Below are 22693 nucleotides of genomic sequence, written 5' to 3'. Positions count from 1 at the left end.
GCGTGGCTGGGGGGCCCATCCCGGGGACCCATCCCGATCCTCGGGCTCGGCCCCGGGGTAGCTGGGGCAGGGGGTGCTGGCCAGGGCCGGGGAGGCCGGGGTGGCCACCGGCAGGTTGGCGCTCCCGGCGCGCCGCCCGGGGCCCCGCGGGGGGCGGTCCCAGCTCCGGCTGCGGGCGGGAGGACTGGGAGGAGGCGGCGGCTCCAAGAACATGAATCAGCGGCGGCGGCGACAGCGGCGACGGCCGTGGAAGGAGCGCGGTGGCCCGGGAGCAGCCCCGGCGACCCCGCGCTGCTGACGGAGGCCGCCGCGGCTCTGGGCGGGCGCGGGTCTCGGAGGCTCCGGCTGCAGCCCCGCCTCCCCGGCCGGCCCCCGCCCCCGGGACCCTCCTCGCCCCAGCCTCCTCCTGCGTCCCCCCGCCCTCCTCCCCGGCCGCTCGCGGGCCCGGCCCGGCATGGTGCGGCGCCGCCGCCGATGGCGCTGAGGCGGAGCATGGGGCGGTCGGGGCTCCCGCCGCTGCCGCTGCTGGCGGGTCTGGCCGCTCTGCTGCTCCCCGAGCCGGTGGCCGAAGGTAGGGGCCGGCCCGGGAGGCGGCGGGGAGCCGGGGCTGCGGGGGGCGCGGCCAGGGTCGGAGCCCGGGCCTGGGCGGGCCAGGGATTTGGGTGGGGGGACCCAGCTGGAAGGCCGAGGCTGGGGGTCTGGCGGGCGGGGCGGAGCGGCGTGTTCGCTGTTGGATCTCGGGGCTCCCACCCCCAACTTTCTCTCGTCCGGGGCTCCTCTGGCGGGGTGGAAAGGAAAGGAGTGGGGCTGTGCGGTTAGCGGGGGCGTTTGCAACCGGATTCTCCCACCTCCATGTTCCCAGTTGTTTGCTCTCCCCTCCCGGTTCTGGGGACCCCATTCTGCCCACCCCGCACCCCAGGGTCTCTCTCTGGAACTACGGGGGCTGGGGCTGAGCACCCAGGAGGGACCGCTTGTGTACAGTGGCTGTGAGGGTGCCGGGTGGCAGAACACGTCAGGGCATACTCTAGTGCCTGTGCCCACTGAGCTCCCGGAGCCTGGAGTGTTGGGGGTGACAGCTGGGACCAGGTTGCTAGTCTTTTGGGGGTTAGCCTTGTGTTCCCAAATAGCCACGGAGGCAGTTGACAGCCACCGGAGAGCTCCTTGCAACACTCCGGATCCTCAAGTTTACACTACACACCCCTGGGACTGCTGCGCGTGTGCGGGTGTATGAGGCTGGCCCTTCTTGTCCTGTGACCGGTCGGGACAGATTAAGGTTTAAGGAAGAAACACAGGCCAGAGTGGCAGGCACCCAGCTGGCACCTTCTCTTGAAACCGCACTCCTTGCCATAGCAGCCTCTCAGGGAAGGGAAGAGAAAGAGTGACAAGTGTTTGAAAGGTGTGCGTCTCAGAGAGTTTAGGATTTTTCTAGAGTCACACAGTAAAGGGCAGGAAGAGGCAGGACTGGATTTCAGCTATGTAGCTAGTTCACCTGCCTTTCTCTGCTTAAAAACACCAGGAGGTGTGTGTGTCTGTGTGTGTGCACACGCACGCAGAGGGTAGTGTTCAGAGGGTGGCTTCTGTTGGTTTGAGAGTATTTCAGGGGTCTTGGGCTCCCCATTCAGGCCTCCCCCCCCACTCCCTTCTACCTCCTACCTTCCTAGCACTTGCCCCTGCACACATTCAGGTATTAATAGAGCAGGCGGCTGCCAGGAAGGCTGCCATGTGTTTGATCTGACGTGGTTTTGCAGCCATATGTTCTCCACTTCAGGGGAGCACCCCCTCCTTCCCGTCTTCAGCCTCCTTTCATTTGCCTGGGTGGGGTACAGGGCGGGGATGCCAGCTGCAGTGCATGTCTGGGCTCTGGCATCTTGGGTGGAGAACTGGTTGCCTGTTGTACTGTCTGGGTACAGCAGTCAATCACAAGGCAGTACCTGCTCCAGGTATGTGGGAACACCCCACTGGTTCTGCCTGGCTTGACTTCTTTTTGGTTTTGGGGAGGTATGGGGAAGAGATTATTTCCTTAGCGATGGGGGGAGCTTGGCAGTGGCAGAAATGGAGAGTCTGTCATGTCCCTTCCCACAGCCCAGGTCTAAGTCCCTTCCACGCTGTCCTGCCTCTGCTGCCTTAGCCATTGGCTGAGAATATGCCCTCTGACACAAGCTAGGTTCTAGAAGAGGATGGGGGATATTTCCAGAGACAGGGGACCTCTCAAGTGGGCTGACACCTTCTCCTTCCCACCTCACAGGCCTGAAGCTCATGGGAGCCCCGGTGAAGCTGACAGTGTCTCAGGGGCAGCCGGTGAGTCTCAACTGCAGTGTGGAGGGGATGGAGGATCCTGACATACTGTGGATGAAGGACGGGGCTATGGTCCAGGGCTTGAATCAGATGTACGTCTCAGTCAGCGAGCAGCACTGGATCGGCTTCCTCAGGTGCAGGACTGTGGGGGAAGGTGTGGGATGCCAGGCTGGGGACACTGGGAGCTGGGGGCAATACTGATGCCCAGAGGTCTGTGGTTTCTTTATTTGGCCACCTGTGGAAACTTCCAGAAGTAAGGGCAGGCTGAGCCCATTGAGTCTGCCCAGCAGAGCTGCCCCCCTTGACCTTGGGAGGTGAGCCTGGTGTCCTGTTTCCACAGCCTGAAGTCAGTGGAGCGTTCTGATGCAGGCCGGTACTGGTGCGAGGTGGAAGATGGGGGCAAAACCGAGATCTCCCCCCCAGTGTGGCTCACGGTAGAAGGTGAGGGGCCACGTGGCTGTCTGCTGGTGACCACAACTCTGGAGAAGAAAGCTCAGTGGGAGAAAGATGCCTGATTGTACCAGGCTCCAGGCCCACCCCCTACATACATCGCAAGATCATACCCACTGCAATCTGGGTATTTGAGAACCAAAGGGGCAACTAGGGCTCACAACTTATGGGATGCAAGTCAGTTTCAGTTGCCTGAACAACAGCCTCAAGCACCCATCTGGGGCTGGACCCTATTCTGCCAAGTGGCCAGGCCAGAAGGGGGAGCGCAGGGGGGAGGGGAGGAAGGATCCGCAGCTGTGGGAGCTGAGAGCTTTTCAGCCCAGGAAAACAAAGTGACTAAGAAAGTAACAAAGGGCTCTGAACTGGATCTGGGTCCTGCCAGCAGAACTCTGCTCAAGCTCCCGCCCACTTCTCCCTTTTTGCCCTTCTCCCAGCTCCCCACCCTCTGCCCCCTTTCTTGCTCAGAGAGGGACTGTCAGAGAAGGTCTGGGAAGGGAGAATCTGCCATGCCCAAGGGGACAGCGTAAACAGCACCCTAAGGGGGTCAAAGAAGAGCTCTCCTGTCAAGCTAGTTCCTGCTGTGCACTAGACCCAATCATAAGGGCCTGTGGGACCTTCTGCAGCCAGGGCTTCCAAGAGCAAACTTGTGGTTCGGGCAGTTGGAAGCTGAGAGGTGGCAGGGCTCAGTCCCATGCTCCTTTTCTCCCCAGGTGTGCCATTTTTCACCGTGGAGCCGAAAGATCTGGCAGTGCCACCCAATGCCTCTTTCCAACTGTCTTGTGAGGCCGTGGGTCCCCCTGAACCTGTTACCATTATCTGGTGGAGAGGAGGCACAAAGGTCGGGGGACCTTTTCCCTCTCCTTCTGTTTTAAACGTAACAGGTGAGCAGCCTCAGGAGGCTTCTGAGCGGGGTGGTGGGGCCAGCGGAGTTCAGATCTGCTTCAGTCACTGTTTGCTGTTGTGAGTGTCCAGAGCAAACCCCGGTGCTGGGTATGTGAGCTGACCGTTGCTAAGCCCATTAATCAGGTGTGCTGGGCCAGCGGGGGGGCACATTAGTGGGGACCCTGCTGTGTGTGCTGAAGGAGGATGCTGGAGCCTCTCTCCCTGGCTCACGATAGTGCAGGCTGTGTACAGCTGGCCCTGGGAGACGAATTGGGAGGGAACAGGGGCACCCATTCTTCCTCCACCCCTCACTCCTCACCAGAAAAGGAGCCAGGAACCAGCCCACGCAGTAAGCTAGGAGGAGTGTCTGGCAGACGTGCCTAGAAGACTAGTCTCAGGCTGCAGAGCAGGGAATGGCAGGGGGAAGGAAAATGGGGAGGGGAGGCCCGCACAAAAATACAGGGCCTCCTCTCCTAATGGCCCTTGTATTGTTTTCCTAAACAACGGTATCTGTGCATATCTCCACACAGTTAACCTACGGCAGCCACACCTGCACGTCCACCTGGACCCCAAGATCCTTGGGCACATACCTCACATGCCTGTGAGGCCCACTTATCTGTGAAAATGTTTCTGGTGGAGGCTTGAACTGGCCAAAAGAGATTGTTGTCTGAGCTTGGTGTCATGTACTGGCAGAAATGGCCCTGCCTCACCTACGCTCTCTCCTCTGCTGGGGCAGGCTCTGATCTGCTGAGTCCCTTAGCAATAAGAATCTTGAGACAAGGTGGACTGCAGGACCTGCTGGAAACAAGGGCAGGTCCTGTTTAGGAGATGCTGGGTTGGAGCAGATTGGAAGGGAGGTTGGGTTTCAGTTCTCTCTAGATGTGCGTGGTTGGGACCCTCAGGCAGCCAGCCTGATAATAAGCACTCCCTGAACTCCCACTCCACATACCACACTGCTAGGCACCACAGGGGATGGAGGGAAAACAAGAGAAATAGAAACCACCTCTCCAGCCCCCGAGGAATTAGAGACAAGACACCTGCATAAGGAGCTGAGAACTATTGCAAGGCAAAGAATCTGCAAATGCAGCAATGGCAGGCAGAGCAAGCAGAGGGGCTCTGGAATGTGCAATAAAGGAGTGACCAGAAAAGGGAGGCAGTTCTGTGCTGTCTTCGGGAGCTGGGCTGGAGGTGGGAGGGGTGGTATAGCATTTCTCAAGTGCTTACTGTGTGCTATGCACTTTACGTCATTTGGTTCTCATCGTCCTCCCATTAGGGAGATGAGAAGACAGAGCCCAGCCTTTGGATTTATACCGGGGCTCATTAAACTCCAAAGCCCCTGTTCCTCCTGCCGTACCCCACTCTCTAGCCCTTTCCTTTAGCTGGAGGGACTTGTAGTATGGGAGTTGCTGCTTGGCGGGTGGGAGGGAGCTGACTGAGGCTTTCTGGCCCCAGGGGTGACCCAGAGCACTGTGTTCTCCTGTGAAGCTCACAACCGGAAAGGCCTGGCCTCCTCCCGCCCAGCCACGGTTCGTCTGCAAGGTAGGAGGACGGGGGAGGAGAGGGGGAGGTGAGGCAGGGGGAGGGCAGAATCTCAGTCCTGCTGGGACCTGAGGATGAGGGGTTAATTGGCAGAGCTCCATTCCTAGTGGGAGCACCGGAGACCCTGCTGAGGCTGAGATGAGAATAGAAACCTGACGTCACAGCAGATTTCCCATCTTGAAGCAGAGCGCTTGGGAGGAGGGAGAGAGGGAGCCAGCAGGAGATGGTCAAGGCTCATGCCCAACCTTGTTTCTGCCAGCCCCATGTGGCGGGCACGGGGGAGGGGAAAACAGCCTGGCAGGATGATAGAGGAGACCCAAAGGGCTGGTTCGCACAGAGGGAGGGAATGGGCTGTGGCTGCAGGGACTTGCTCTCCCAAGGCCTCCCTCCCCCACCCCCACCCCCACCCCTACCCCCCACTCCCACTACCTTATCCTTTTCCTTGACCAGACAGAGCCCCTAATTCAGGGAGAGGTGGCCTCTCTCCACAGCCTAGGCCAGCCGTGGGCAAACTACGGCCCGCGGGCCGGATCCGGCCCGTTTGAAATGAATAAAACTATTGAAATAAAAGACCATACCCTTTTATGTAATGATGTTTACTTTGAATTTATATTAGTTCACACAAACACTCCATCCATGCTTTTGTTCTGGCCCTCCGGTCCAGTTTAAGAACCCACTGTGGCCCTCAAGTCAAAAAGTTTGCCCACCCCTGGCCTAGGCACTCTCCCGGTATGAGCATCTGTCTCCTACTGGTTGCTTGGCTTGTCTATTACTGTGGTCCTGGGAGGGGCAGGCCCTAGGGAGGGACTGAGGCTTGATTCCCATACCTTTGTCCCCTTCTCTCATGCCCTTCCCGGGCACCGAGCTCCAGGGCACTGACTCTGAGTTCCCATCCACAGCACTGCCCGCAGCCCCCTTCAACATCACGGTGACAAAGCTCTCCAGCAGCAACGCTAGTGTGGCCTGGACGCCAGGTGCTGATGGCAGAGCTGTGCTTCAATCCTGTACAGTCCAGGTAAACTGAGAGGGTGGGACGGGCTCTCCTGGCCGTGCCACGTTCATTCTGGCTGCCTTGGTGGCACTCTGTGGACAGTGGTATCACATTCGATTCGCTAGACTTGCCCATGGGGCCTGGCCTCCAGCTCTATTCAAGCGTGGTTCCCTCACCTGTTATAGGGTGCTCTGGCCACCAGGTGACTGCAGGTTGGCTGAAATTCATGCATTCTTCAGGCTGGAAAGCAAATCCCTAGAGTAGATTTGGGATGTCTGGAAGGGTTTTTCATGTTGACGAAAACCCAAACCTTTGATTTATCTGATACCTGCTCTCTCATGCCTCACCCCCTAAATCATGCCAAAGAGAACAAGGGGACGGGGAGGGGTGCTAAGCCCCAGAGAGTGAAAAACTTGGGTAAGGTGATATTGAAAACAAGAGGTGATGCAGGTTTATTTTCAGATGTTTACTCAAAAGGTAACAAGCCCTAGCCAGTTTGGTTCCGTGGATAGAGCGTCAGCCTGCGGACCAAAGGGTCCTGGGTTCGATTGCGGTGCTTCTCCCCGGCCCAGATCCTGGTTGGGGCTCGTGCTGGAGGCAACCAATCAATGTGTTTCTCTCATATCGATGCTTCTCTCTGTCTTTCTCTCTCCTACTATCCCTAAAAATCAATGGAAAAATATCCTCAGGTGAGGATTAACAAAATAAATAAAAGTATTATTTTTTTAAAGGCAATGAGCACCTTTGAAACTATTTGAGGCAGTTCCCCCAGGAGAGGCCCTTGCTCTGGGCTCCACCATTTAGAGGACCCCACTCTGGCCCTCCTTGAGCTGCACCCCTTCCTCCTGGGCAAGTGGGACGTGCCTATCCAGATCATGAGGAAAGCACCCCCGCCTCTCCCCATATCATACTGTACTCTAGACACTCAAGATTTCTTGTCTTATGGCAAGTCTGCTCCCGGACCTGTGTGGGCCTCTTCCTTGCTGCATCCTTGGGAGGGTATGGTATGTGCACCTCCATGTCCAACAGGCAGTCATTTGTGGGGGGATGGGTGTGCAGGCAGTATTTCCACACCCGTGCACATATCACCCCTCACCTTGTGCCACCACATTCTGGCTTGGGAGTCCAAAGATTTGGAGGATTATAAATGCAAACCTGACTTTCCAGATTGATTTGAAGCTTTGTTTGTCAATATACTAAGAAATATTTTATTTAATAATTTGTTAGCTGATTTATAACATTTAAATATTTAGCCATATGGATCTCCATTTGTACTGCTGCCGTAGGCTCCCAAAATGGGAGGTGAAGGCCTGGTTCATGGTGTCCCTAGGCTCCCAGCTCTCTGCCCTGGAGAAGCTCTGATTTTGAGCTGGCTGGCATTCAAACAGTGCCAATAGGTGGTAACTACTCTAACCAAGTTGTGCACCGAACGCAAAGGGGCATGAATTTTCTGGAGCAGTTGAGAAAGGCCTTCACAGAGAAAGCAGTATCTGTGTTGTCTTAAAGCAGCGGTTCTCAACCTGTGGGTCGCGACCCCTTTGGCGGTCGAACGACCCTTTCACAGGGGTCGCCTAAGACCATCCTGCATATCAGATACTTACATTACGATTCATAACAGTAGCAACATTACAGTTATGCAGTAGCAACGAAAATAACTTTATGGTTGGGTCACAACATGAGGAACTGTATTTAAAGGGCCAGAGGGTTGAGAACCACTGTCTTAAAGGATGAGTTGGACTTTGCTAGGCAGAGCAGGTCATTCTAAACAAAGGGAAAAGCATTTGCAAAGACATGGCGGGCAGTGTGGAACCTGGTGTGCTATTAGAGGGGGGCTGGTGGGAAGGGGTGGGTTACACACGTGTTTGCTGATAGACTTAGAGGAGGCATTAGCTCAAGTCTCCCCACCACATACTCATACCTATCCCATCTTTTGTCTCCCTCTACATTATTAGTTTTCTGCTTTTCTATAGGTGACACAGGCCCCAGGAGGCTGGGAGGTCCTGGCTGTCGTGGTTCCTGTGCCACCTTTTACCTGCCTTCTCCGTGACCTGGCACCTGCTACCAACTACAGCCTCAGGGTGCGCTGTGCCAATGCCTTGGGGCCTTCCCCATATGCTGACTGGGTGCCCTTTCGGACAAAGGGTCTAGGTAAGGGACTTCCGAGCAGAGTGGCTGGTCAGGGCTGGAGCGGGGGAAGGACCTTGTCAGCTCCAGTTCTGGATGGAGTTGCCTGGGAGAGGAGCTACCTGAGAGCGGGCTTTATGCATCAATTGACAAACTCTGAGTGCCAGCAGCAAACTTAGGAACGAGATAAATCTTACCCCCCACCCCATGCAGCTCTAGTTCTAGTGGGTGGAACAGATGAGCAAAGTAGATCAGATCAGATACAGAGAGTGCCCCAGGATGGTTTAGGAATTGATAAGGAAGGAGCCATGCTGGGGGAAATATCACTGCAGGAAGAGGGCACAATGAATGCAAAGACCCCATGGCGGGAACTTGTTTGGAGCTCTTTAGCAATTCCAAGGTAGTGAAGACTCTGGCTGAGGCCGTCACCAAGGCAGTTAAGAGGAACACTCTGCCTACCAGGGGTGCTGCCTTGCTAAACCCTCCTCCCAGAACATGGGTGAAGCAGTCAGAACGGGGAGACAAGCTCTCCCCGCACCTGTTGATCTCTTAACTGTTTAGTTCGTGGGAGTTGGCTCCATCGGCCTGCATGGGATGGTGATGGTGGGGAAGGGCAGGACTCTTAGCAACCTTCTCTTTTTGGTTACAGCCCCAGCCAGCGCTCCCCAGAACCTCCGTGCCACCCGCACAGACTCAGGTCTCATCCTGGAGTGGGAAGAAGTGATCTCTGAGGGCCCTTTGGAAAGCCCTCTGGGACCCTATACACTGTCCTGGGTTCAAGACAACGAAACTCAGGTAAGAGAAGCCGGAAGCCTCCACTCTCCAGGTGTACAGAGTCGCTGCTAGGCTCTAAGGCCTTTGGCTTCAGAATGGCTGTCCGTGGTAGGCCTGGGAGTCTTCGTGGGCTGGGCCACCCCTACCCCAGGAAGCCTGCTCCTCCCATCTTCCCCTGCAGGCTGCACTTCTTACTGGATTATGTTTCCTGTTAGGGTTGCATCCATTGGCTACTTTGTGTGTAAAGCAGGAAGCACATTTCTTCACAAACTAGGGGGAGGGCACAGATAAGGCCTTTTTATCCACAGCCCAGTTCCCTCCCCTCCCCCACCTCTGCATTCCAGGGACTGAGCCTTGTTTGTGTTCTGGAGAGGCCCCTGCCGCCTGAAGGAGCAGGAATGTGATAGCGCTGCCGTGGCCCTGGGCTTGCATGTTCCCACCTAGATCTCTTTCTGCCCACCGGCCCCAGTTGGAGGCCTTTTCCTCTGACTCAGGTGGGATGGGGGCTTTTCTTGGCTGCAGGGTGAACTGATAGTGGAAAGGACCTGGGCCAACTTGACAGTCTGGGATCCTCAGAAGGACCTGATTGTGCGTGTGTGCGTCTCCAATGCAGTTGGCTGTGGGCCCTGGAGTCAGCCACTGGTGGTCTCTTCTCATGACCATGCAGGTGAGGCCTACAGAGAGAGGGGACAGGATGAGGGCTTTCAAGGGCACCCTAGGAGGCGGGCAGCACCTTACCTTCCAATAGCCCCAAAGACTCAGAGTCAAGCAGTTGAAGCTAGGGTTGATATTTAAACTAGATCTCATTGTCTGGTTGTGCTTTGTGTCCCGATAGCCAGGGACTGTCACTCACAGGGTAGGAACTCTCAGGTCTTCCTTTGGAGCCTTTTTCTACTCAGGTCCTTACTTGACTTAAGGGAATCTCTTGACCAAGCCAGATGGCCATCATCAGAAAGTTTTAAAGGGGCTCCTTGGTGTCAGCCTACCTCATGCCTCTGTCTCCCACAGGCCAGCAAGGCCCTCCACACAGCCGTACATCCTGGGTGCCTGTGGTCCTGGGTGTGCTGACAGCCCTGGTGACGGCTGCTGCCCTGGCTCTCATTCTGCTTCGAAAGAGGCGGAAGGAGACACGTTTTGGGTAAGAGGTAGGGACACAGGGAGAGGAAGGTGATGACTGCGGACCTTGGAGCTGACCCCAAGTCCCGGGTTTCCCTTTAGGCAAGCCTTTGACAGTGTCATGGCCGGAGGGGAGCCAGCTGTTCACTTCCGGGCAGCCCGGTCCTTCAATCGGGAAAGGCCTGAACGCATTGAGGCCACATGTGAGTGGTGGAAATCATTCGAGGGAAGAATGGGCTATCTTGTGCCCCTATCTGTATTCCTCTTACTAATCCATTAATTTGACCAATACGTCTGAACCTTGATGAGTGCCACGGACACAGTATGGAAAAGACATGCAGACCTTACCCTTGTGGAGACTGTCCTAGCTGTGGGAGAGCTCTTGTCTGCTCTGTGGGTGGAGGTGGGTGGCGGAGGCATGCTGGGTTTGGGATCAGGAGCCAGAGAGGCCCCTCTCCTTTCTCACCACCCCCTCCCCAACAGTGGACAGCTTGGGCATCAGTGATGAACTGAAGGACAAACTGGAGGATGTGCTCATCCCGGAGCAGCAGTTCACCCTGGGCCGGATGTTGGGCAAAGGTATTTGGGGCTGTGCAGGGGTTGGCATGAGTGGAGGTTACCGTGTGTGGGTGTGCTTGGTTGCTCCTGTCACTTTGAGGGTGTGAATTGGGGTTGGCTCCTGTAAACAGGATATGCTTATGAACTCCTGAGTGTGGGATTCCTGAGGGAGTGGTAGCGGGGGACGAGGAGTGCTGATGAGATCACTCCGGGCATACTTTGCCGTGGCTGTGGGAGAGGGAGCCTCCGCCAATGGCCCCAGAGTCTCAGGGTTTGTATCCCTGTAGAGGGTCACCTGGGAGGGATGGGGATGGAGGACAGGAGGGTGAGGGGACTCACCGTCACTTGGGTTGGCTTGTAGGAGAGTTTGGTTCAGTGCGGGAGGCCCAGTTGAAGCAGGAGGATGGCTCCTTCGTGAAAGTGGCTGTAAAGATGCTGAAAGGTGAGTGGAGAATAGTACACGGGGAGTGAAGGCGTCACGTGGGAGGCTGAAGGGGTGACTGATCCCCAAGCAGGCTCTGCTGGGCCCTTAGACTTTCCAAGAGGAGTTAGCACTAACTGGGACGCCACGTGAATAATTCACAGACATGAACCCACACACGTTCATGCCTCAGCCTTTGCTCTCTGCTGTCAGCAGTGACTGTACTCTGGGCGCACGCAGAGTGATGAGTGCTGTGGTTGGCTGGGCTGCTGGGCTGTCCAAATGAAAGGCATTAGCAAGTGGAGAAACCGTTAGATAGCACCACTCCTGTAGCAGGGTTTCTCCTGCTCATGGCCAGACAGTTTCATAGGCCCCCTGGGACGCCCAGGACATCTGACGGACAAGGCCTAGGAGTCTTGGGCCAGAACTGGGGGCATATCTTCCTCAATCCCTCCCTCCCATCCTTTTCTTCCAGCTGACATCATTGCCTCGAGCGACATTGAAGAGTTCCTCAGGGAAGCGGCTTGCATGAAGGAGTTTGACCACCCACATGTGGCCAAGCTTGTTGGTGAGCTTCTCAGGGGAGGCAGATACACAATTAGGCGGGAGGGCGGCCTGTGGGAGAGAAGTTCAGACTCACCTGGTTAGTGAGCCGATGGCAAAATAGCCAGGAGGTCCTGGCTGAAATTTGGTCAGACTCCTGGTCCTACACCAAAGGTCTGCACATGAAGGAGGAAGACAGAAGATGCTCCAGAGATCTGGGGCAGCCACAGCTCATCCTGGGTGGTCACCAGGCCAGTATGGAACTTGTGGGGAAAGAGGTAGCAGAGTCAGGGCTAGAGATAGAACCCAGCAGGTAGGGGCTCATGCAGACACCTGAGCCATCCTTTGACGATTATGGGCCCCGCACCCGACTCTCCTTTCTTCCCAGGGGTCAGCCTCCGGAGCAGGGCCAAAGGCCGTCTCCCCATCCCCATGGTCATCCTGCCCTTCATGAAGCACGGGGACCTGCACGCCTTCCTGCTTGCCTCCCGGATTGGGGAGAATCCCTTTGTGAGTGCCTGGGGTGGAAGTGGCCAGGAGTTAGAAAGGGACAAAGACCCTGGGAAAGAGGTGTCTGGGTGGGGAGGGCCAGTTGAACTGGTTGGGAGAAGGTGGGCTGTGAGTTTGACTCTTTTTATGCTTGCTGGGAATTTTAGGCTGGGCAAGGACTTTTCTAGGAGAAGAGACCTGTGAAGCCCCAGATCGGGGGAGTCTTGACTCCTGGGCGCTCTGGAAGGTTTGCCAAAGCTTCCTTGCTTTGGGAAGCCCCTCTATCCCCTTCCTTTAAGTCAGTGGTTCTCAACCTTCTGGCCCTTTAAATACAGTTCCTCATGTTGTGACCCAACCATAAAATTATTTTCGTTGCTACTTCATAACTGTAATGATGCTACTGTTATGAATCGTAATGTAAATATCTGATATGCAGGATGGTCTTAGGCGACCCCTGTGAAAGGGTCGTTCGACTGCCAATGGGGTTGAGACCCACAGGTTGAGAACCTCTGCTTTAAGTGATTCCAAGGATAGTCTAGGCTTTCTGGCCACGGAACCCCATTTATCCTGCCCTGGCTGGCTGGCTGGATCCAACCTGAGCTTGCTCTGTCTGCCCACCAGAACCTGCCCCTGCAGACCCTGATTCGGTTCATGGTGGACATTGCCTGTGGCATGGAGTACCTGAGCTCCCGGAACTTTATTCACCGAGACCTGGCTGCTCGGAATTGCATGTATGTAAATTCCTGGGCTTGGGAGTGGGAGGGTGTGGCTAGTGCTGGCTAATGGTCAGCTCTTGCCTGGGGCAGTATCTGCTATGCAAGGAGACAGCTTGGGAACAAAGATGCCCTGGCTTTAGTAAGGCCGCTAGCAGGACTCCACCTTTCAATCCTCCTCATAGGCTGGCAGAAGACATGACCGTGTGTGTGGCCGACTTTGGACTCTCCCGGAAGATCTATAGCGGGGACTATTATCGTCAGGGCTGTGCCTCCAAATTGCCTGTCAAGTGGCTGGCCCTGGAGAGCCTGGCCGACAACCTGTATACGGTGCACAGTGACGTGGTGGGTATGGTGGCACAGTGGTATGGACTAGTGTGTGGGTGGGCCTTTAGGATCCCAAGGGTCCCGCCAGGTCAGCACTCTGGGCCTTGGTTGGCTTGTATGAGGATCCTGAGCCCCGAGGTGTGCTGGCCTCAGGGCTCTGCCTGGCTCAGGAAGCCTAGTGACACCTTTCCTCCCATCTTCACTCTGTCGCAGTGGGCCTTTGGGGTGACCATGTGGGAGATCATGACTCGTGGACAGACGCCATATGCTGGCATCGAGAACGCTGAGATTTACAACTACCTCATCGGCGGGAACCGCCTGAAACAGCCTCCAGACTGTATGGAGGATGTGTGAGTGCCCCAGGGAGGGGATTCCGGAAGAAACGGGAACTTGGGGTTTCAGCTGATGGCTACCATCACAGCTGCTGGGCCAGTGGCAGCTCAGAACCTCAATTAGGCCTTTTCTTTCTCCTTCTCCTTCTCCTTCTCCTTCTCCTTCTCCTTCTCCTTCTCCTTCTCCTCCTCTCCCTCCCCCCTTCCCTCCCCTCCCCCTCCCCCTCCTCCTCCTCCTTTAAACTGCTTTTTTATCTACCACCCCCTGTTTTCCTTCTCTCCTCCTTTCCCATCTCACTTTTCTGGCTCCAGCCTTTTTCTGTTACTCTGCTTTCTCCGGTTTCCAGGAAGAACCAGGAGCCCTGAAGGCAGAAGTTACGGGACTGAGCAGCAGTCAGTGCAGGTTTCCCTGTCGCCTTTCCCCAAACCCCTCCTGCTCAGCCCCAGCCAGTCCAAGGAGAGCTCCTGGCTGAGCGAGCGCTCCCTCCCCCAAGAGAGGGCTGCACAGGGACAAGGAAAAACTCCTTAATCTACCACATTCCCTGCTGGGAGGAAGGTTGGGTTCCTTTCTTGTCTTGGCCTCTTGAGGGAGTGAAGGGACTCCCTCCCACTGGTACTAGTGAAAGGTCCTCTAGGGACCCAGGAAGACCCTGGCTTACATGGGGTGAGGGAATAACTCTAGAACAGACAAGCCACAGCGTCATGGTTAAGAAGCACACATTCTAAAATGACAGAGGTCTAGGTTCAAACCTCAACTCATCCAGTTAATAGCTGTGTGACATATTACTGAACCTCTCCAATCCCCCTCCCTCATCTACAAAATGGGGTTAAAAATAGTCTTTTCCTCTTAGGAGTAGGGGAGGATTACCTCTATTTCTTGCTGTGGGGTTGGACCTCTAGCGGTCCAAGAATGTGAGCAGGTAGAGGAAGGCTCAGCCTGAATGGTGAGGTCCTCTTTCTCTAGGGCAGTGGGTTCTCAGTGCCCTGAGCCTGGACTGTGTGTAATAGAGAAATCTGAGTCAGGAACCAGGCCCTACCCCCCTATTCATTCAGCAGAGCTCAGGGCATGGCGGGGCAGGAAGGTCGGGTCGCCCTTTGGCTGCAGCCGGCCTAGGCCTCTGGAGCTGCAGAGAGTCTGCTGGGCAGTGGGGACCAGTCCCTGGCTTCGTCTCCGGGACTGGAGCTCATGTTGTCAATAGAGGGTGGGCGGATGCTGGCCTCCCACCAGCAGCCTGGTGGACAGGTGCCAGTTGGCTCCTAGCACGGCTCTGACAATGTGTCCCAGGCTGGCCACGGACCCATGGCCCTGGACCATTCCCACGGCCTACTCGGTGTCTGGCATGATTCCCCCCATCATTGGGGGCCCCATCAGGAAGGCTGGTGTTTGGAACTTTTATTGTGGAAGCAGCCAGAGAGTCAGGCATTTGTTGTCTCTGACTAATCTGGTCTCAGCCCCTTCCCATTAGTTGTTTTTTGTTTTGTTTTTTTCTCCTCAGCCTGAGGCATGCCCTAGGAACAGGGTAAGATCTCGGGGAATCTGTAAGGTCTCTGAAATTGTGTGTCAAAAGCAGCGGTTCTCAACCTGTGGGTCACGACCCCTTTGGGGGTCGAACGACCCTTTCACAGGGGTCGCCTAAGACCATCGGAAAACACATATATAATTACATATCGTTTTTGTGATGAATCACGATGCTTTAATTATGTTCAACTTGTAACAATGAAATTGGGGGTCACCACAACATGAGGAACTGTATTAAAGGGCCGCAGCATTAGGAAGGTTGAGAACCACTGGTCAAAAGTGTTTCTGCCAGGGAAAGAGGGCTGGAAGCTTTTCTCAGATTCTCAAAGGTATCCATGAACAAAGAGATTTAAGACTGCCTGGATGGGTGAGGATTTAGGACAAAAGGCGGCTGCCCAGTCTACATTCCTGGCTGTGTTCTACAAGACAAAAACACTCCTAGTACTTCCTCCCAAGACTGAATAGGAGGGACTGGGGCCAACCCACCTGGCTTCCAACTGCAGCTTCATCACTTTCTACCTGTGTGACCTTAGTCAAGGTTCTTAACCTCTCTGTGCCCCAGTTTCCACGTTGATAAAGTAGGATCACTTAGTTCATAGGGTTGCCGTGAGAAATAATAAATATAAACTTAGATGAGTTACTGACACACGGTGAGCCCTGTACCTGAAGGTGTTTTTGTTTGTTTGTTTGTTTTTAATCCTCACCCGAGGATTTTTCCCACTGATTTTTAGTGGGAGTGGGAAAGACAGAAATATCATTGTGAGAGAAACACACGGATTGGCTGTCTCTTGCATGAGCCCCGACCAGGGCCCAGGTCGGGGAGGAGCCTGCAACCAAGTTACATGCCCCTGACCGGAATCGAACCTGGGACCCTTCAGTCTGTAGGCCAACACTGAGCCAAACCAGCTAGGGCTGTATGAAGATATTAAATAAAATGTTTTAAGATCCTGGTTTCGTATGATTAAGGGGCCTCTGCTTTTGCGGGAAGGACCAACCTTCCCCTTTCTTCTGCTCCTCACCGTCTCCCCTCACCCTTCTGTCTGCCCCAGGTATGAGCTCATGTATCAGTGCTGGAGTGCCGACCCCAAGCAGCGCCCAAGCTTCACCTGCCTGCGAATGGAGCTGGAAAACACTCTGGGCCAGCTGTCTGTGCTATCCACCAGCCGCGACCCCTTGTACGTCAACCTTGAGGGAGCCGAGCAGCCTGCTGAGGAAGGGAGCCTGGAGCTGCCTGGTGGGGACCAGGCCGGTAGCGGGGCTGAGAATGGCAGTGGCATGGGGGCAGTGGGGGGCACCCCCAGTGACTATCGGTACATCCTCAGCCCTGGAGGGCTAGCTGAGCAGCCCAGGCAGGAGGAACAGCAGCCAGAAAGCCCCCTCAACGAGTCCCAGAGGCTACTGCTGCTGCAGCAAGGGCTACTGCCCCACAGTAGCTGTTAGCCCCCAGGCAGAGGGCATCCGGGGCCACGCGGCTGACTCTGCTGGCTAACCTAGCCCCATCTGACCCCAGCCCAGGCAGCAAGGCGTGGAGGCTCCTGTGGTAGTCTTCCCAAGCTGTGCTGGAAGTCTGGACTGACCAAATCGCCCAATCCCAGTTCTTCCTGCAGCCACTTTGTGGCCAGTCTGGTCTCCTCAGTTCAGGCCTTGGCTGGGTGGAGGTGGGCCAGGCCTGGTTGTCTAAACCCAGGCAGCTGGCAGGAGGGGGTGGTTATGTTTCCATGGTTACCATGGGTATGGAACAGAGTTGGAGGAGAGTATATCTGCCCTGTGGGCCCCTACTCTCCTGACTAAGCTGCCCCTCCTGCTTAAGTGCATGCATTGAGGTGTTTCTGGCCTGGAGGCCCAGGTTTGCCCCTCCTCACAAGGAGATACCATTGTATTGTTCCCCTCTAGGTGAGAGTGCGGGGTTGGTACAGTCAGGACCTAAGCCCTATGGTAGGAGGCAGTGGGACACTCTCAGGTCTGAATCACTGTCACCTTCCTGCTTACCAACCCTGCTTAGGCCAGAAGTAAAGTGCAGCTGACCAGGTTGTAGCAAGGCATGCTGGATAACCATAGGCTACAATTTGCCTAATTTCTAAAAGCAATGCCCGGAGCCTAGCAAGAAGGGGTGCTGTAGGGCTTGCCCAGGAATGAGTGAGGCCAGAGAGGAGGCCAGGAGCCCCTCTCCACGCCCTCTTATGGTGTGTCTGAGCATGCTACCAAATCCCCAGATATCCTAAGGCTAACAAAGGCAGCTGTGTCTGAGCCCAATCCTCACAGCACCCCTAAGTAAATGTTTCCTCTCATTGGAGACCCTCTTCTGTCCCAGGTCTCCAGAGATAGAGAGAAAACACCTAATAGCTGATGTGGGTGAGGGGGAGTTACTGGAGCCTGGACCCCAGTCCCGGCTGGGGGAGTGCATGGGTGGCCCCTGCTGTTAGGAACATTTCCACACTGTTAGATGCTCTTTAAAAACAGAAATAAAATTGAAGACTAAAGACCCAAGGCTTTGTCTCTTAAATGTTTACTTTTTCCCCCAGATCACAAAAATGAAGCATCTCTACATAGGAAAAAGTCTGGAAAGACATATGCCAAAATGTTAACAGCTGTTATCTTCACATGATGTGATTAAGGAGGCTTCCCAAGTTTTTTGCATTGAGCACAAACTGCTTTTGAAATTAGAGAAGACCCCAAAAAATTGTATATGAAAGATAATAGTCATTGTAGACAATTGGGAAAATGCAGAAAATCATTTAAAAAATGCTAAATACCTATATCCCACTACCTGGAAATAACCACCTTTTGAACATGCAAACATTTTGCCTGGCTGGGTAGCTCAGTTGGTTAGAGCGTCATCCTGCTACGCCAAGGTTATAGGTTCGATCCCTGGTCAGGGCACACACAAGAATCAACCAATGAAGGCATAAATAAGTGGAACAACAAATCAATGTTTCTCTCTCAAAAAAAAAAAGTGCTACAGTGCTGCTGGTCCTGGGGCCAGGCCTAGAAAAAAGAAAATGCAAATGCCTTGAAGAAGTTCTTCACCTTGGAACAAGGATAAAAAGACTGCACTGGCTGTCTCCTACCCCTCTATCAGACTTCGCCTTCTATCCTTGGGGTGGAGACTTTGTTCTCACCTTCACATCACCTTTTTTTTTTTTTTTTTTTTTTTACAGAGAGGAAGGGAGAGGGATAGAGAGTTAGAAACATCGATGGGAGAGACACATCGATCAGCTGCCTCCTGCACACCTCCTACTGGGGATGTGCCTGCAAACAAGCAACATGCCCTTGACCAGAATCGAACTTGGGACCCTTCACTCTGCAGGCTGACGCTCTATCCACTGAGCCAAACAGGTTAGGGCACCTTTACATCACCTTTACACTGTTGCCTGGAGCCAAGGGAATCTGGGAAGAAGTGGACAAAGAGAATGTTGAGCCTCTTGAGGATTAGAAATAAGAGCATGGAGTTTGCTTGCAAGTATTTCCACCTGAAAATTTTAGTTTAGAAGCTTTAGAGCCATCTCCTGGGAAAGTGCAGCAGGAGGCGTGAGAAACAGGCGCAGCTCCGTACTGAGAGCTGTGGGGAAGTGGGCGGACACAGGCATTACTGCTGGCTAAAGGCAATGGAATGAGAGTTGCTTCTGAAAAACCTGTTGCCGATACTCCAGATTCTGGTTCTCACGTCGATCACGACACCTGAATTGAGTTTCCTGAAGTGGCTTTCAGAAAGTTTTCTGTGATTTTCCTGAACTGCAGGTAATGATTACCTGTGAAGTAGTGTTTGGGAGTTTATTGATTGAGAAGACCTGTACTCAAATAAGTGTCCACTAATGGTCTATTACATGCCGGGCACTGTGCCTGGCACTTCACATATATGATCCCACTTAATACATAGAGCATTCCTATAAAGTGGGACTATAATTGTCATCCTCCCATAGGACAGAAATGCCAAGTAACTTGCCTACGATAATATAGGAGCTGGCAAAAGTAGGATTACAGTTGTAATACAATAAACAATACACGGATAAACTTGTATGTACTCACGACGGTAAGCCTACTTTTGCCCACCCCTGTATAGCTGCTGAGTGGTAGATCCAGGCTCCAAACCCACTAAGCCAGAGAGCAGAGCCTGTGCTCTCCTCCCACTGCTTCAGGGAGCACCTGAAGCTCTGTTGTACTCATGTCATCTTTTGGGTGAAAGCAGTCAGTAGTAGGCACCTCTTAAAATGTACAGGAGTTCTGAAATGAGTGTGTGGGAGTTATCTACCAGTAATTAAATCAGCGCAGATAATTTTACCAGCTTAGTATCTTTTCATCAAGCACCTTGTCCCTGAACCCAGCCCCAGCCCCAAATCAGGTATGGTCAAGGGTTTTGAGGTAGGTGATAATAGTAGAGTTAAAAAAACTTTTTTGTTGAAATATAAGACACAAAAAGCACACCAATCAGAGGTGTATGGTCCTTAAGAATATTATAAACATAAATAACCAATAACATTACTAGTCCTCCAAAAGCAACCCTTGGACCCTGCTGCAATGTCTATCTCCTCCCTCTTCCCCAAAGGTAACTTCTATCCTGACTTCTAACACCATGATTAGTGTAGCTCTTTTGGAAGATCATATAAATGGAGTCGTACAGGTTGTATTATTTTGCTTGCCTTCTTTTACTCAGTAATTTGTTTTCCAGAATCATCTAACTGAAAGATTAAAGTCGGTGGTGCATGGAGAGGCTAAATAGCCATCTCAGAGGGTGAATAAAGAAAAATTGAGCCCTAACCGGTTTGGCTCAGTGGATAGAGCGTCGGCCTGCGGACTCAAGGGTCCCAGGTTTGATTCTGGTCAAGGGCATGTACCTTGGTTGTGGGCACATACCCAGTAGGGAGTGTGCAGGAGGCAGCTGATCGATGTTTCTAACTCTCTATCCCTCTCCCTTCCTCTCTGTAAAAAAATCAATAAAATATATTTTTTTTAAAAAAAGAAAAATTGAATTTATTTAAGGAAAAGGGATTGGGGAATAGGGATACCCAAAGAGAAGGACTACATAGCACTGAGCCAAAGGGTATTGGTTCCAAAGGGTATTGGCAGCAAAAATACACCTAGGACAGTAAAACAAGGAAGGGCGTAGAAGAAGCAACAGGAGAGCCTACACTGGGCTGCTCTGGCTCACTGGGAAGCCAGAGGACAGAGGGCCTTGGAGACAGGTTCAGGGGGTTAGTCCAAGATGAGCTGCCACTGCCCATTGCTCCCCTGGTTGCAAGTGTCATGGGGTCCCTTAGAGCAGCGGTTCTCGACCTGTGGGTCACAACCCCTTTGGGAGTCGAACGACCCTTTTACAGGGGTCGCCTAAGTCCATTGGAAAACACATATATAATTACATATTGTTTCTGTGATTAATCACTATGCTTTAATTATGTTCAATTTGTAACAATGAAAATACATCCTGCCTATCGGATATTTACATTACGATTCATAACAGTAGCAAAATTACAGTTATGAAGTAGCAACGAAAATAATTTTATGGTTGAGGGTCACCACAGCATGAGGAACTGTATTAAAGGGTCGCGGCATTAGGAAGGTTGAGAACCACTGCCTTAGAGGTTAGGGGATATGTGCCTGTGTGGAAAGGAGAGGGGGAAGGGAATGGTACAGATATGCTCCTTAGAGGGAGAGCATGCACTGGGTTATTTGTCCTGAGTGTATTTATCTCTCTTTTAAAAAAAAAAATTTTTTTATTGATTTCAGAGAGGAAGGGAGAGGGAGAGAGAGAGAGAAACATCAATGATGAGAAAGAATCGTTGATCGGCTGCCTCCTGCATGCCTCCTACAGGTACGTGCCCTTGACCAGAATCGAATCCAGGACCCTTCATTCCACAGGCCAACACTCTATCCACTGAGCCAAACTGGCTAGGGCTATTTATCTCTCTCTGGCAGGTGGAAATCTTAGGGGAGATCTCAGGAGAGGGTCTTCATAGAATATTCATCAGCTTTCCAGGTATGCTCTTTCAGGGTCATGGTCTTGGTTAGGATGAACTATCCTAAATCTCTCCTGCTTGGACATGTTTTCTGAAATATCTATTGATATAAGCCTTTTCCCAAAGCTTGGAGTAGATGGCTTGTACTTGCAGAAGCAAGATAAGATGACTCCCCCTTTACTTGACAGCCCTCTGCACTCTCCTCCCTTGAGTCCCTTGACCAACTCATGCCCTCCCCTCTGCTTGTGCACCCACACCCTCACCCTATATTGCATACTTCTACCCTATATTAGAGAACCTAACCACCCCCTCAGGGCTGACACTGACATACCAGCCTCAGCCCGCTGTGAAAAAATGTAATAAAATGTCAAACTCTCACAAGATCTCCTAGCCTGGCTCCTTTCAGTGAGGACCTCACAGTCTCCATTGATTGGCCAGTGCCAGGACAGGGGGTCATTAGTCAATGCAGCTGGTCCTGAGGTAGCCAGGGACTCACTTGTCCTCTGGTTTTACTGCTTTTCTGGGCCTGGAGCTGAAATACAACTGAGGCCTGGATGTTATCTTCAGGGAGGAAAAGGTCAGAGGGTCTAAATTGCCTGATGAGCTCTAACCAGTTTGGCTCAGTGGATAGAGTGTCTGCCTGCGGACTCAAGGTTCCCAGGTTCGATTCTGGTCAAGGGCATGTACCTTGGTTGCGGGCACATCCCCAATAGGGGGTATGCAGGAGGCAGCTGATCGATGTTTCTCTCTCATCAATGTTTCTAACTCTCTATCCCTCACCCTTCCTCTCTGTAAAAAATCAATAAAATACATTAAAAAAAATAAAATAAAGTAAAAAATAAATTGCCTGATGAGCAATATGAAAGGTCAGGGGTCCAAACCACACGGCCAGCGACATACTAGGGGAGGATAGGTTACCCTGGGGACCAGGATCTTGTTTTCCCAGCTTTGCCCCTTGCATCTGGGGCTTTCTACCCTGGTGACTCAGGACCTGGCTCATCGTCCTTGCTCTGCTCATGTCGGTCTAACACTAAACAGCAATTTTGAGAGGCAGGAGGTCAAAGATTAGAGATGAGTAAAACATTTGGTCTTTTAATTATTATTATATCTTTTAGCTCAGTATTTCTCATACCCCAAACAAGATCCTTCAGACAAACCACCTGAGATTCTTATGAAAATGTAGACTCTGGTTCCGTAGCTCTGGGGTGGGGCCTGAGAGCCTGCATTTCTAACAAGTTCCTAGGTAGCACTGAGGCTGCTGGTCTGAGGACCACACTTTGAGGTACAAGCACTGTGCTCCATCAATAATTTGAAACTGTGCAGCAAGTGTTTAAAAAATCATCCAGTGACTACAATATGTAATCATTTTAACAAAATAACACTAATGGAAAAGATTGTAATATGACTTCTACATCTCATAAAATTTAATTACTTTTTCTTAATGTGTTTCTGATGGATATTTTTCTTTTTTTTCTTTTTTTTTTTTTTTTAATATATTTTATTGATTTTTTACAGAGAGGAAGGGAGAGAGATAGAAAGCTAGAAACATCGATGAGAGAGAAACATCGATCAGCTGCCTTCTGCACATCTCCTACTGGGGATATGCCCTTGACCGGAATCGAACCTGGGACCCTTCAGTCCGCAGGCCGACGCTCTATCCACTGAGCCA

At 52.9% G+C, this 22693-nt stretch overlaps 1 protein-coding gene across 1 annotated transcript; it reads left to right on the top strand.

Annotated features, from left to right (window-relative positions):
* Window positions 1-474: 474 nt before the first annotated feature.
* Window positions 475-18054, top strand: TYRO3 (TYRO3 protein tyrosine kinase; the record flags this gene model as incomplete). The annotated part of the gene is made up of 19 exons (XM_081112870.1): window positions 475-571; window positions 2246-2429; window positions 2636-2736; window positions 3456-3626; window positions 5080-5166; window positions 6066-6181; window positions 8128-8305; window positions 8931-9076; window positions 9578-9722; window positions 10064-10193; window positions 10274-10374; window positions 10655-10750; window positions 11091-11171; window positions 11626-11718; window positions 12082-12203; window positions 12804-12913; window positions 13081-13240; window positions 13436-13572; window positions 16123-18054. 19 exons carry the CDS (start codon window positions 475-477, stop codon window positions 16511-16513), a joined length of 2646 nt encoding a protein of 881 aa, XP_080968996.1. The 3' UTR covers window positions 16514-18054.
* Between the last annotated feature and the right edge of the window lie 4639 nt (window positions 18055-22693).

The sequence above is a fragment of the Myotis nattereri genome (genome assembly GCF_964212035.1).
Source record: "Myotis nattereri genome assembly, chromosome: 1".
NCBI classification, from domain to species: Eukaryota; Metazoa; Chordata; class Mammalia; order Chiroptera; family Vespertilionidae; genus Myotis; species Myotis nattereri.
Note: the sequence above shows the minus strand (reverse complement) of the source record. Positions and strands in the feature narration are given on the sequence as shown.